At 56.0% G+C, this 13,769-nt stretch overlaps 1 protein-coding gene across 1 annotated transcript; it reads right to left on the bottom strand.

The window, feature by feature from the left end:
* Positions 1 to 753: 753 nt before the first annotated feature.
* On the bottom strand, positions 754 to 1,829 carry CLDN23 (claudin 23). The gene has a single exon (XM_082759305.1). The coding sequence runs from the start codon at positions 1,750 to 1,752 to the stop codon at positions 1,057 to 1,059; it is 696 nt and encodes a 231-aa protein (XP_082615431.1). The 5' UTR covers positions 1,753 to 1,829; the 3' UTR covers positions 754 to 1,056.
* Positions 1,830 to 13,769: the final 11,940 nt, after the last annotated feature.

The raw sequence follows: 13,769 nt of genomic DNA, 5'->3' as shown, positions 1-13,769 counted from the left end.
GCCCAGCTGAGGCGAGAGAGGAGCAGGATGCGGGGATGCCAGGAGTCTGAGCTGATGGAGGGGCTGTCCCGCTCCTCCTGTGGCCAGAAGCCCCGTGCCGAGGTGTGGGTGGGCCCAGGGATGCTGGTGTAGATCCATCCTCGATGCATTAACCTGTTGTCTCTGCAGGAGCCGCCAGCCGTGCTTGGGAAGGGACCGCCTCACCCCGCTCCTATATTTCCATAAAGGAACATGGTGCAGCAGCTCTGGTGCCGTGGTGCTTTGTGTTTGGGGGAGCAGAGCGTGCTCAGGGCTCCGTTGGGGTGGGAAAATGGCCAAAAGAGCTCTGCGAACAGGCTGGCTGGGTTCAGCTCAGCCCCGTTACGTTACGCAGGCTGGTGGGTGGGATTTTATGGTGCAGTCCTGGCCCCTTGGGTGTCCCTTACAAACCAGTGCAGCCAGTTCTGCTGCCTTGCACCAGCCTCACGGTGGGAAGCAGAATCTAGGCAATTTTTCCCCAGAGTGGCTGTGCTTTGGAGGAAGGAGAAACCTCCTCCTGAGCCCGTTTTAACCACGGGAGAGGAGTCCTTGAGGAAGGCGGCTGTAAAAGCCACCTGTCCTCCCGCAGACCTTCCCTCCCCGCTCCAGGTGAAGCTCAGGGGAGCAGGGTTGGCCGTGCCCCTGGCTCTCAGCCCAGCCTGCCTGGCAGAAAGCCCGTAACTACCCCACGGCACGGACCTGTTCCTCTTCATTTATTTTCATGTTTACACAGCCCTGAGCTGAGCGGAGGTGTGGGAGGCGCTCCCCTCCCCTCTCCCCCACCCTGCAGGCTGTGCAGTTGTAAGCAGCCTCCTGCTCGTGGGAGAACACCCTGAAACGCCGCACGGTGCAGGGCCGGGAGCACACAAAGCCCAGCTTTGGCACAGTCACGAAGCCTGGAGCGGGGCAGGCTTTTGAGGAGGCTGCAGGGATTCAGGCTTGGTCCTTGTTGAGGTGCCCCGGAGCCCGGGGAGGCAGCAGCCAGCACCCTTCCCAGCACCAGGCAGGGCAGTGCCCACTGCTCTCCCCGTGCTGGGGCTACAGGTCAGAGTCACAAGGCAGGGTGCTCTTCCAGGGCCGCCCATCTCGCTCGTCCTCCAACACGTCCCAGGGGTTGCTGTAGCTGGTGGAGGGTGGCCCGGGCTCCCGCGTAGGGCCGGGGGGATATTTGGGGGCCCTGCGCTTCTTGCAGCAGCGGTGGAAGCTGAGGGTGAGGGCCAGCCCCCCCAGGATCTCCAGGCAGCTCCCCAGGTAGCTCAGCACCAAGCTGTAACCCACAGCCAGCGTGCTGCCGGTCACTGCAGGCAGTGCCCACAGCTCGTGGGTGTACCAGGACACGGGGAGGAGGCTCAGCAGCCCTGAGAGGAGCAGCACCAGCCCCGCTGCCCCAGCCACCGGGTGCTGGGGCTCCTCCTGCCAGCAGCGCACCCCCAGGGTGGCCACCACCAAGCCCAGCAGGGTGAGCACCAGCGAGCTGGGCATCAGCCCTCGGGCCACCTGCACGGGCACCTCCTTGAAGTAGCCCAGCTCGTCGGCCTGCCCGCAGAGGCGCCGGTGGCTGCTCTGCCTCTCGCTGCACAGCTCCCAGATGCCCTGCTCGAAGACCAGGTCGGAGGGCTGCTCGGGGACGAGGCTCACCTGCCTCCAGCTGGGCGTCATCGTGCCTACCAGCGTCAGCAGGAGCCCGCAGGGGCACAGCACCAGGCCCACGATCATCGCCTTCGGCGTCCTCATGCTCGGAGAGGTGTGGGGGGGTGCTGCCCAAATTCAGCTCCCGCTCGCCGGAGGGAAGGAGATCAGCGCGGGCTCCGTGCCCGTGGGGTTTATCCCGCGACACGGGGCTGTGCTGCGGGAGGTGCTGGCAGCAGGAGGAAGTGCAGGCAGGGAGGAGCCGGGGGCAGGCAGCAGAGCTGGGCAGCACCCAGGCAGCACAGGGGGGGCAGCACCCTCCGGCAGCACCCTGCAGCAGCACGGCGGGGCCACGGCACTGCAGGAGCCACCAAGGCATCGCTCTCCGCTCTGCCCTCGCAGGTAGAAGGGCTGGGAGGCCAGGGGCAGGAGCTGGTTGATGGAAATCATTCATTAAAATGCAATTGCAACTCTAGTTGTAATCGGTAAGGACGCTGTGTGGTCCTCTGCTGGCCCAAGAGACCTTCCCAGCCCCTTCATCTCCTCGCTTACCCTCCCAGCAAGCATCTCCCTGCACGTCAGGGACTGCTCCTGAGCTTGGTCCTGCTCAGAGGCACACCCGCAGGTGGTGGTGGCAGCCCAGCTCCCAGCAGGAAAAGTTCCTGGGATGTCCCTTTGGGGCAACTGTGGGTAAGTCAGCACTTTTCAAGGTTCCCTACATGGGCTTTTGCACCCCAAAATATCACTGGTTTTGTGCGTCTCATGGTTTCGCTGAATTTCTGCCGGTCACGCTGGGTCCAAAAGAGGGCAGCATCCTCTCTGGATTAATTTGGGATGATCGATCCTAGCTGAGCGAGAGGGCTGGCTGCACGCCTTCCCCACAGCATCCTTGCACTGGTGAGCGCATGGCCTCAGCTGCCTCAGGGTTGCCCGACAGCCCCAGGAGCCCTTCGGTCTGTGGGGCAGAGCATTTGGGGAGCTGATGGCGGGGCTGTTAACCCCTGCTCAAGCAGGGTCAGCTAGAGCATGTTGCAAATTTTGAATATCCCCAGAGAAGGAGACTCCACAGCCTTTCGGGACAGCCTGCCTCAGTGCTCTGCCACCCTCACAGAGGAGCTGTCAGTCCAACCAATGTGCCAAACACTGTCTGCCTGATGCCTCACCTTGTGAAGCTGCCTTCTGCCACAGGACCTCTGTCCCCTGGTGGAGCAGGCTCTGAAATCACCCAAAATCTCCTAATCCTGACCCTTTCAGGAGGTTGGTTTTCTCTCGTTCGCCCAGCCCCTCTCCCTGAATGCCCCCACAGGCCTGGCCTCAGAAGGTGGGCACTGCTTGGCTACCCTGTCCTGTGAGGATACATAGGTGCTGGGTCCCTTGGGCTTTGCAATTAAGTGCAGGTTTAACAGCCTGGGCCCTCCTGTTTTGTTCTTAATGCCCAGCAGTGCTTTGGGCTGGCGCCCAGGCTCCCGATCTCTGGGTAACAATGAGATTAGGTGATGTGGCCCCGATGCTCGATGACCTGCCCTGAGTAAGCCCAGGGAAGGAAATGGGATTAACAGAGCTGTTTCCCACTCTTCCTACGGCGTTACAGATTGTTCATTTCTTCCCCTTTTGGTTTTTAATGAAGCGGTGGGAAAGGCCATTCAAAGCCGAGGCTGGCCCTTCCTAGCTCTGGGGAAGCATTCAAAGCCATCTGGTCTCGGAGATAAAATGGGCTGGCTGAAGTGGCCTTCCTTCCCACGTTTCCCCAGCTGCTGGGTGGGGAGAGCTACCTTACTTGGTGTTTTCTACTCCTCCAAGGACGTAGTTTTCCCTACCTTGGCAAAGCCGTCGCGATGGAAACTTTACCCAGGCCTGGTTGAGTAGGCTTGCGACTTTTTTTTTTTTTTCACCCCCACTTTGTAAATCGAAGTACCAGCAGGAGGCCTTGAGCTAACAGGAAGGGGAAGAGATCTGGGGTAGGACGGTCAGAGCTTGTGCCCGGTTCCAAGGAGGAAAATAAAATAATAATAATAACTTAAAAAAAAAAATACATGGACAGGCTACTGAGTGCCAAGTTGCTGCTTCCAGCCACACGTACCCTGCGTCGTTGAAGGCTGCGGATGCATTTGAGGCAAGAGGGCTGTGATCATCAAGAGCAAAAGCCTGTGACCAGACTCCCAGGCCCAGCTGAGCTTTTAAGAAGCGATCCCGGAGGGGAGGAGAGTCCTCCTGCACAAAGGCAGCCCTGTGCTGGCTGAATTTGTGGCACGGAGAACAGCGGGGCACGCGCTCGCGAGGGGGCTGCTCCCACCCCCTTCCTGCCGCGCTGCAGGGCTTGCCTTCAGGAGCAGCAGGATCTCTCAGCATCCTGTTTGCCGTGCTGGGAACAGCCAGGGCCGGGGCTGTTTAGGGGGAGCCTGCAGCTGGAAATTCCTGTTTGTGTCCTGCCGAGCGTGGGGCTCCACATCTGCCCTACGCCGCGGGGCTGCGAGGCCAGAGGGGGCACCGGGCCCAGCTCAGCGCCTGTGTCCCAGGGGCTTGAATGTCTGCACAGCATCGTGCTGCCCGCACGTGGTGTGGGTTATGCTGTACCTGAGCCCAGGCCCTATGTCCTTTGCTCTCTCTTTCTCTCTCTTTTTAATGGTGAAGAGCCCTTAGCCCCTGCCTGCTGAAGGAGAAGGGGCTGGATGGGAACAGGAGCTGGGTGCGCTTGGGGGTGGCAATTTCCTCCAGCCCAGCTCTCTGGCCAGGACCACCGTCCACTTGCGTTTACCCCTGCTGAAGCCCTGAATCCTCACAGAGTGGAAGCAAGGCAAGGTGCCTTTAACACCCTGTGCTGGCTTGTTCAGGCCTGGTTGCCTAAGCCTGTCCCCAGTCTCCATCTCCCAGGGAAGTCTCCTTTAGCAGGTGTCCAGGTTGGAAGACCTGGTCTGGACAGCTCCATTTTTCCACTTTTTCTTCTAGAATTCAGTGTGAGATTAGGATTCCCCATCATCTCAGCCATAACTTTGAGCCATGGCCCCAGCAGCACGTGAGAGCAGCCAGGCCGTGCTCTGCTCTGTGCAAAGAGCTGCAGCTGCAATGGGTCCAGCTCCTGGCTTCCTCCCTCGGCACAGTGCTCTTTGACGTGCAGCCCTGTGCCCCAGCTCTCCAGCCCTCAGGCTGTGTCTTCTGGGAGCAGATTTATCGGCTTCTCATTTGCCTGCCACCCTCCAGGCTGGATGTGGCAGTCATCAGGCTGCGCTTTAGGGGGGTATCAGAGACCAGAAGCTGCGCTGGGCATGCACAGGGCTTGCAAGTCCTGTGCTGGTAGATCCCCCTCCAGGGCTGTGACCTATCAGCGGTTTTACTACACTCAGACCATGGCCTGTAGGAGGCCTGCCTGTTTCCCTCAGACCCCAAACCCAGCGTGAGGGAGCTGCATGCAACCACGCAGCCTGGGGACGGCATCCTGCGGTGCCTGCAGAGAGCAGCAGATCTCAGTTCCACTCCTGGGAACGAGTTGTTGAAAGTATTATTAGATGCCCCCCAGCTATTCACTCATCTGTTCACTCCCTTTCCAAGCTGCTGTATTTAGACTTGTAGATTTCCCAGAGTATCTTCTGAGAATCTTTGCTTTCAGTTCAGAAAGTGATGCGAAAAGCATTTTTGAAACTATTTCTATCTGACTCAATCCTAAAGCGGCTGAGAGGGATTTGGTTGCGAAGCCCTTGTTTTTCTGGGTTTCCAGGATGCGACCCTTTTCAGACGGAGAGAAGAGAGCTGTGTGAGCTGTGGCTGGCTGTGGAAACTGCATGTTTGTCCAGCTCCTGGGCTACAGATCCCAGAGCAAAAGGCAGTGCCAGTGCCCGTGGGCACTAAACGTGTTGCAACCAGCAAGGTGAAAGCAGTACTTTGTAACGAGGTTCATCTACCTACTGTAAATGTGACTCACCTGCACGTACTTTGCTCTTTCCTTGGGCTAAAAGGCCAGAATCCAGTGCACAGCTAGTTTATGACTGTGCCTTTGCATATTTCCAAGGAGTCTGGGCAGCTCTGTGCTGGTCAGACCTCTGGGTGTTTGACCCAAAAGACCTGCTTAAACCTTTCCTCTTAAAAAAAGCCCTGGGAAGGAGACAGCTTCGCCCAATGCCTGTGCTAGTGACTGAGGAACAGCAGGACCTCTGGTCTTCGGGATTATTATTTTTTTCTGACATTGCACAGGAAAAGGACAGGGCCTTTGTCATGACTGTAGGAAAACCCCCCGCTGTATTTGCAAACTACATGGACGTTTTGACCTGGAAGGATAGTTTTGTCTTGCTGCCACGTTACTTGCTGGCCAGCACACTGTAGGATTTTGCTCCGCAGGAGGATCCTGGCCACTGCTCAGGAAAGCACGGGACTCTTCCAGGTTGGTCAGGGAGATTCTGCAAATGAAAGAGAAACAGTTTTCTGTCTGTGTGTCAGATCCACTCGGCACAGCACACCTTCGGTGTGTGCGATACCATCAACACAAGCTTTCAAGGAAACCAGCACTCCAGTGGAGACAAAACGAATTGATTTTGGCACAGAAATGCCAGCTGAAACCACTAGCTGCAGAGCATGCATAAGCAGCTCTCAGGTGTAAACTGTCCCCTGATGCAGGACTGGCCCACAGCAGCAATGCCAAAGCACGTCCCTCCTCATCTTCTTCGTCCCATCAGAAGGTCACTATAAACCTTAGAAATCCCCAAAGGGGGTGAGCCCTTCTGGGGTGGTGAGTGTTTATGCGTTGCAGCAGTCTGATTTAAGCGGATCTGCTTCCCATCACTGGTGCGGTGCCGCTGTGCCATCACAGTGTGGGGCATTAACACAAGGCTGAAGGCAGTCAGCAAGGCAGAAAGTGAGGGAGACATCAAGCCAAAAGCACAGGAACGTGCGTTTACCAGCAGGGAAACAAAGGAGGAAAGGAGATGTCCTGGAGCAACGTCAGCTTCAAAGGAGCATCAAGCAGGAGTACCGAGACAAAACAGTTCAGAACTGTGTGTGACACCCAGCGCTTTGCTAGACAATAGCAATAAATTAGCCATGCTCATCAAAGCTTTGTCGTGAAGGAAGGCATGGAAAACTGCCAGACAGCTTGGGAGAGCAGGCTGCAAGGGGGAGGTGTCTCTGGCAAGGCAGAGCCTGGCATCGCTCTTACACAGCTCCCGAGGCATCTGCAAGGGCTTAACTGAGCTACGGCACAGGGAGAAGACCCTGGACAGTGCTGGGCACTGGCTGGATGGCAAAGAAACCAGAGAGCCCAGTGATCTCCTGTGGGGACACAATGGTTCCCATCCTCTCATGATGTTCACTGGATGTGGTGGCTTGGGAGATAGGAGAGGGCTTCGCTGGCAGCATGGGCCTGTGCCAGAGATAGGAATTCCTCACTGGTCTGTCTGTGGTGTCCGGGTGTTTGCAGCTGGCTGCAGAGATGCCCTGGTCTGGGGCTGACTGCTGCTCACTGGGCACAGCATCCTTTGGGGGTCATCTCCCTCTGAAGTGGGCACAGGCTGCAGACCACAAGCCACGTGGATAATTGACACCCAACATCATTTCCAACCCACTGGAGTTTCGTTAAAGCAAAGCTGTCATGGGAGAGCAGCTGGCCAGATGCTTGGATAAGAAGGAGGGGAGCAGGTAGACACAGCAGTCATGGACAGGGTGAAGCTGTGGTGAACCATCTCCAGCCACTAAGTCTGAACACCTCTGGGGCACCAGTTTGGTCCCTGACACTTAGTGAGCAATGGGAATAGAGCTGTAAGCATCCTTACACTGTATGACAAGCACGCTGAATGATTTTCTGCCTCATCAATGAGAGAAATTGAAATGGTGTAGTATGGAGTGGTTCTTGTCTGCTTCCTAGCTCGTATATTAGCCCTAAGTGACTGCATTAGTCCTTCCTGCATGTTAATTTTCCAGGCACTGAACAGTGGATCTATAGCTTGCATTAAATTCTTTTAAACACAGGACGCTGTGCTCATCCTTTGCCATCGCCTTGGTCCTGCTCCAGCCCTCCAGCAGTTCTTGGAGAGCATGACTTGAGAACTGGAGGTGGCTCCTCCTCTGATAATGGGTGTTGCTACAGCTCGTACACGTTTCACCTAGCTAAAAGTTCGTGAACCTCTCCTTTCACAATCCTGGCCCATTTCCAGACCCCTTTTCTGCTCATCATCATGGCTAAATGCCGGGGCAAGGGTTTGGCTTAGTAACTGTAGGTGCTTGAGAGAGACTGCAGAGTTTCAGCTAGTTATCTGTTCATCTTGGTGGTTGGCAGAGGGCAGTGGATCCTTTCAGTGGGTTATGCGCCTCCGGATTTGACTTTCATGTGAAGGTTAAGCCCAAGAAAGACAGCGGTGTCATAAGTTTCTCTCATTTGCTTTCCTCAAATGAGCAATAGTGATGGTCCCACCTGCCCCTTGGTCCTTCCTCTTCACCCCCAAAAGGTTGATTCTCAGGTCCGTCGCTGGCTTTTCAGCATCTCAGCTGTCTTCCCACAGGTGGGTGGTCATTGTCAAGGCAAACACTGAGCACGGAGCTAGCTGATTCATCAGGGTATAGCTACAAAATTTGCCCCAGGATGTATGAAAGGCCATCGGGCTGCACTGCAAAGCCCTGTGTTTTCTGCTCATCTTCTTTCTGTGACAAATGCTTGACTAGATTAAGGTGAGAAGCTTGTGGTGAGGATACTCTCAGTTGGCACTGAGTTCTTTGCTCTCTCCTTCATCCTCCAGGCCCTGACATTCATCTGGCCTGCCCAAAGTAACCTGTGGGTACTTGAGACCCCTACTATCCCATTAAATACTCCTGGCAGCTGTAGCAGTGAGCAAATTATTGTACAAAATTATTGTATTCCCCATCTTTTGGAGACGACCAGGATCATCCAGGCAGCACCAGTGAAGCCTTACCACGAGCTGCCTGGCATGGATGGCTTGCTGGGTGTGTTTTGGGAGGGCGTGAGGAGGTGCCAAACGCAGATGGCTCAGCCTGGACTTCCACTCCAGCCTTTGGGAGATGGAGCAAGGGGCTCTCTCCCAAGACACTCCCCAAACATGGCAGGAGAGAAACCTTTTTTATTTTATTTTATTTTATTATTTTTTTTTTTTCCAGGAAGCTCACTGCAGGTTTGGGAAAGAGTGTTAGTTTACAGCCTGGCCCCCAACAAACATTTGCATGCCTTTGCCCACTGCTGCCGATGCTCTTCCTTCAGCCCTCTGATTCACCCGGGCCTGCCTTGTCTTTGCACGCCGGTGACGCCCGGGGAGCTGGGCAGTTACCAGAAGGCAGTGAATCACCTGAAACATCCGCTAACCTCATTCTGCAGGAGCTCGCTCCACTCACGGGACAAATTCCAGCTCCTGGCTCATTTGTCCGATGCCACTCTTGAAAGGCTGAATCTTATCTCTGCAAAGACAGCCCCTGGGAGAGGGGATAGCACAGAAACACACCGTGTATCTTCCCACCCCACCACGAATTTTTCTGCTCTATGCTGAGAGCCAATGAGTACTAATGCCAAGGTGCTGTGCCCGATGCACATCACAGCCCGGCACAGTACTTTGGCCTTGCAGCATTTCAGGCAGCAACCAGGCTGGTGTCTCGTGTCCCTGCCCTGTTTTGGTGCTGATGGGACCCTCACTACAGCCTGCACCAGTCTTCTCCATAGGCGATGCCCCTTCCATGATTCTGTGATGAGGGGTCTGGGAATGGTAAACCCAGATACACCAACTATAGTCCAAGGACTCCTGCAAGTTTGCTGGAGGCCAGGAGATTTCCATATGCCTGTGCATTTTGGGCACAGCAGGAGAAAGGGTTGTGGTCCCCATCGACCTTGGGTCCTCCTACATGGGAACCTTCCTGCGGGTGCTGGAAGAAGCACAACAGGCTCTGGTCAGCATGGCTCTACTGTCTCCTACCCGCGTGTCTCCTTGGACTATCACTCATCACAGAGACTTCAGGCCACAAGAGGCTTTCTGGAGATGCATCTTCCAGCCAGCCTGGGCTCCAACATCCAGGCAGTTAGCTCTGCCACGCTGCTGGAGGAGCTGTCCCCAGAGGTGGGGACTGCCCGGTAAACCAAATGGCTCTGCACAGCCGGACTCATGCCGCCAGTGCGCCCTGCTGAGAGGAGCGAGAGCTTCAGAAGGTGGCTTTCAAATGTAAAGGGTGTGAGCACGTGGAAACTCTGACGTTTCCCCGCAGACATGCTCACGGGTGTGTCGGCTGCTCTCAAGGCGTGGCTGTTATCTAACCAAGTTTTGCTGTTTTCTTTTATTACGCTCAGGACATAATTTGCATTCAGCTGTCTCCAGTCTCCTGTGGCTGCCGCCTTTCAGGAGCAGCAGGCCCCAAGGAAGCAGATAGCTCACCATCTCACCTCCTCCTGCAACCGAGGGAGCACAGACTGGGCCCAAGCTTTGTCCTCAGCCCAAATACCTTGCTGACATGTTTCTGGGGGGGGCACAGTCCTGTTACATGGCTGGTGACTGTCCTTAAGCAAGCCTGCTGGAGATGGCATGGTGCCTCTGGCATCTCTGGGCTAATTCTGGCAAGTCAGTTTCACTTCCCGGTTGATTTCATTTCCCACTTGACTTTGAGAGCTCTCCTTCCTAAAATGTCCTAGGAGACACGCCTGCCAAACCTCTTGCCAATACGGCTCATCTCTGAGATCCGCTGACTTTCTGCAGATGAAATCCTCCTTTGGGGCTTCTCAGGGGCAACCTAGGGCAGGGTCCTATCTGCACTTGTTCCCCACTGACAGCCAGGCCAGGGGCATCAGCTGCACTTCTCTGAATAGCCACAAACACGCAGGGGGTGTGTGAGCAGATGCTGGTTCTCCCAAGTGAAGGCCTCTGGTGTCTACAGGGAGATGTGGCAGCCCTGAAGAGGGGAACGTCCTCTCTGGGTGTGAGAAATGACCCCAAGGTTAATATCAGGTTGATTCCTCTCCATAGGTAGCTCCAGGCTCCAAATCTGACCTCCAAAAATCAAAATAATAATTTAATATAAACCTGGGGCTGGCTGTGCTTTGCACCTGCTCTACCCTCCTTTCAAAGGGCTTTACCCTTCATTTTTTAGTGGCACAAGGCACAGAGGGTTGCAGCCTGCATCTCCAGCAGCAAAATGGACGAGGGCCTTCTGTTAGCTGAGCTCACAGGGGCTTCCAAAGCCCCTCTTGGAGCTTCCCCCCTCTGCCCATGTTACCTCATCCTGCTCATTCATATCCTAGCACTACTTTCTTGTACACTGTTGTTTTTTTCATCTCCCTTTTGTTTACCTGTCCTGGACATAGAGGAGTCCTTGGGTGCTATCAGCATCTCTTTCTGTTTGGGCTAACGCCCGTGTTTTGCCTGATTTTCATACTTCTCCTACCAACACAGCCACTCTGGGTGCAGGGACCTCTCCCCTGCTTTCCAGCCCCTTAAATCATAGCCGGGGATGCACCCCTGGTGTGGCCTGCGATGTAACCAGAGGTCCAGGACACCTTTCCCCATGGGGGTGTGCACAGAAGGGCAGCTCAGTGGGTGCCCCATGGGTGCTGCCCCCCGTGGCTCCAGCCCTGTCCAGCCCCAGTCCTCCCAGTGCCTCCCATACAGCCCACTGGGACCAGGCCGCGCTCATCCCTGGGGGGAAACGCTGCTCAGAGGCTTGCTGCCTTCCCCGAGTCGTGTCAAAATCTGTCCCAAATATTCTCTTTGAAGCTCTTCGTGCAGCGCCGAAGCGCTCTCGCCTTCAAAGAGGCTGCCGGAGACAGGCAGGCTGCTTGAAAGGCGCTCGGGTGGCCTCACGTCACGTTCAGGCTGCATTAAAATTTCACCGCGCTGCTTGCACACCTCAGATGAAACACGGTTACCCCTGAAAAGCATCTGAGGCTGAGAGAGGGAGAACGTGTGCGAGAAAGGATTTTTTTTATTATTTTATTTTTTTTTTTTGAAAGGGATTATTAATGCACGGGGATGCTTTGGTGTGTGCGAGAGGCCCTGAACGGCAGCTCCGTGCTGATGTTCCCCGTGCTGGTGAACAGCGAGGGGTGCAGCCGCTGCGGGGCGAGCAGGGCACGAGGGGCTGCTCCGGGAGGGATGCTCCTGGCTGGGAAAAGGACGTGGGAACCGAGGGAGGTGGGTGCTGGCTGCCTCTGGAGAGGCAGTTTCGGGTGGTGAGCTCAACGCCTGCCTCCGTTCAGGAGCCTGCAACCCTCTGCAAGTCTTTTCTTGACGCGCACACAATTAAAAAGAGGGCGTGGGGGGAAGACGGAGAAAGCAAACACCTCCGCCGGCTCCGGGTCTGGCCGCCGCAGCTGCTCACCTAAGGCAGCCCTGGCGGGGGGCAGTTTCACCCAGGGAAAATCATCGTGCTGGGCTGCCCGCAGGTCGCAGGGTAGGAAGGCACGTGGGATCTGCCTCCAGCCCTGGGCACACAGGGCCTTCCTCCCTCTCCTGTCCGGGCACACAGAGGTGTTTTACCACGGGCTGCGGTCCCCCTTTTGCTGCTCCCCAAACCAAGTGTTTATTTCTTTATGCCGAAGCTAAAATGTGCCATTTTTCTGACTTAGAAGGGGGCAAAGGTGCATACGGGCCCTGTGTCCCCTGCCACCTCTCCCTCTGTCCCGCTCGGTTCGCTGCAGCGATGCCCCCCAGCCGGTATCGACGCCTGTCACCCTGCTGACAGCGCGAGAGACAAACGCCGGTTTGCCTTGGCCAGAAAACTTGCCTTGCAAAGAAAAAAGCCAGCTCAGGGCTTTTCACTTGGAGAGAAAGAGAACAAGAAGAATAGACTTGAAAGCAAATTCCCATGGTTTTGTTTTTGCTTTTTTTTTTTTTTTGCCTTTTTTTTTTTGCTTTGGGTGAGAGCTTTTCCCACGCTCCATTGGAAGGCGTGCAAGGAGCAAATGTTCCCTGGTTCCCGTAAATACTGAAAGCCACCGAGCAGCAAGGGAGAGAGGCAAAAATCAGCAGTCTGCTCTTCCCGTGGCAGTGACTTTTCCAGACCCAGCTATGTTTTCTGAGTGTGCCCAGAGCATCGGCCAAGGGGCTGCACCGAAACGAGACAGGGTGGCGGGTGCTGCCCCCAGCAGCACTGCTCAGCAGCTCGGAGGCTGCTTTGTGAGGAGAATTTGGAAGAGTCTGGGGGGTTTGTTGCCATGGCTTGCATCTGGTTAGGTGCTTGACAGTGTTCACCTGGCACAGGTCAAGGGCCTTCAGCTGGCTCTGCCAGAGCTGTTCTCTCCAGCAAGTCTGGGGCTCCGTGGTTCCTGCACCAGTTGCTTTGTCTGAAGCTCATCACCCTTTCCTTGAACTGACTCCTGCCTTCAGAGGAGTGAAAAAAAGAAGCCTGTGCTCTGCACTTCGGCTATGCAAAACCCCTCTGTGCGTGGGAGAGCTTGCCCATGCAGCTCGCGCCGCTGGAACCGGTTCACCGGCTCTGCAAGCGGAGGCCTGTCTCCAGCGAGGCCGGCGGCAGCTCCCCGCTGCACGAGGGGCTGTGTGTCTTTGAACTGCCCCCAGAAGGCTGACGAGAGACACGAGGATAGCTTTTGGAGCTGAGGAGCCAGCTGAGGCTGGGGATGCTTGGCAGGTCCTTCCTAGGGCGGCCAGGCACCTCTGTCCTGCGGGGTGCCCCAGCTGCCTGGTGAGCCCCCACTTCTCACAGCTGGCCAAGAAAAGAGCATCCAGGACACCTAAAGCCCCACTGTAGGTTCCCGATTTTAAGCAAAGCAGTGGGATCCTATCACTGGCACATCTCAGCTCCTCGCCGTCGATGAGAACCTGGCTCCTTCCTGCTCCCCTTCCACTTGTCTTTGGTCTCGCTTGCAGTCCTGCTGACGAGCTCCGCAGCCTGCACGCGCCCCTATCTGCTCCCACGATCTCCCTTTGTTTGGCTGCCAGCTTTCTACACCTGCGTGCACGTATGCTCTTGCTCTCTGCTGGGGTTCGTCCTTCCCTCTCCCCGATACGGGCAGGAAAGCAGGTTTTAGCTGGGTCTGGGGTCAGGGCAAAGGCAAGTGTTCCCACTGCTGCCCAGTGGCTGCTGTGGGTGGGATGGGGGGCACAAACTGCTGGCAGCTTGGTTATTTGCAGGTGGAGCGTAAATTGCCCTGTGAGCAACCTGCAGCCATCAAGTGATGATGGGCAAAGTGGTGCCAA

The sequence above is a fragment of the Aythya marila genome, assembly GCF_965140915.1.
Source record: "Aythya marila genome assembly, chromosome: 4".
NCBI classification, from domain to species: domain Eukaryota; kingdom Metazoa; phylum Chordata; class Aves; order Anseriformes; family Anatidae; genus Aythya; species Aythya marila.
The sequence above is the reverse complement of the archived record's forward strand: the minus strand, read 5'-3'. Positions and strand labels throughout refer to the sequence as shown.

What these genes read in the sequence shown, in the direction of transcription:
- CLDN23 (XM_082759305.1), bottom strand. Translation starts at nt 1,752, where the DNA reads ATGAGGACGCCGAAGGCGATGATCGTGGGCCTGGTGCTGTGCCCCTGC.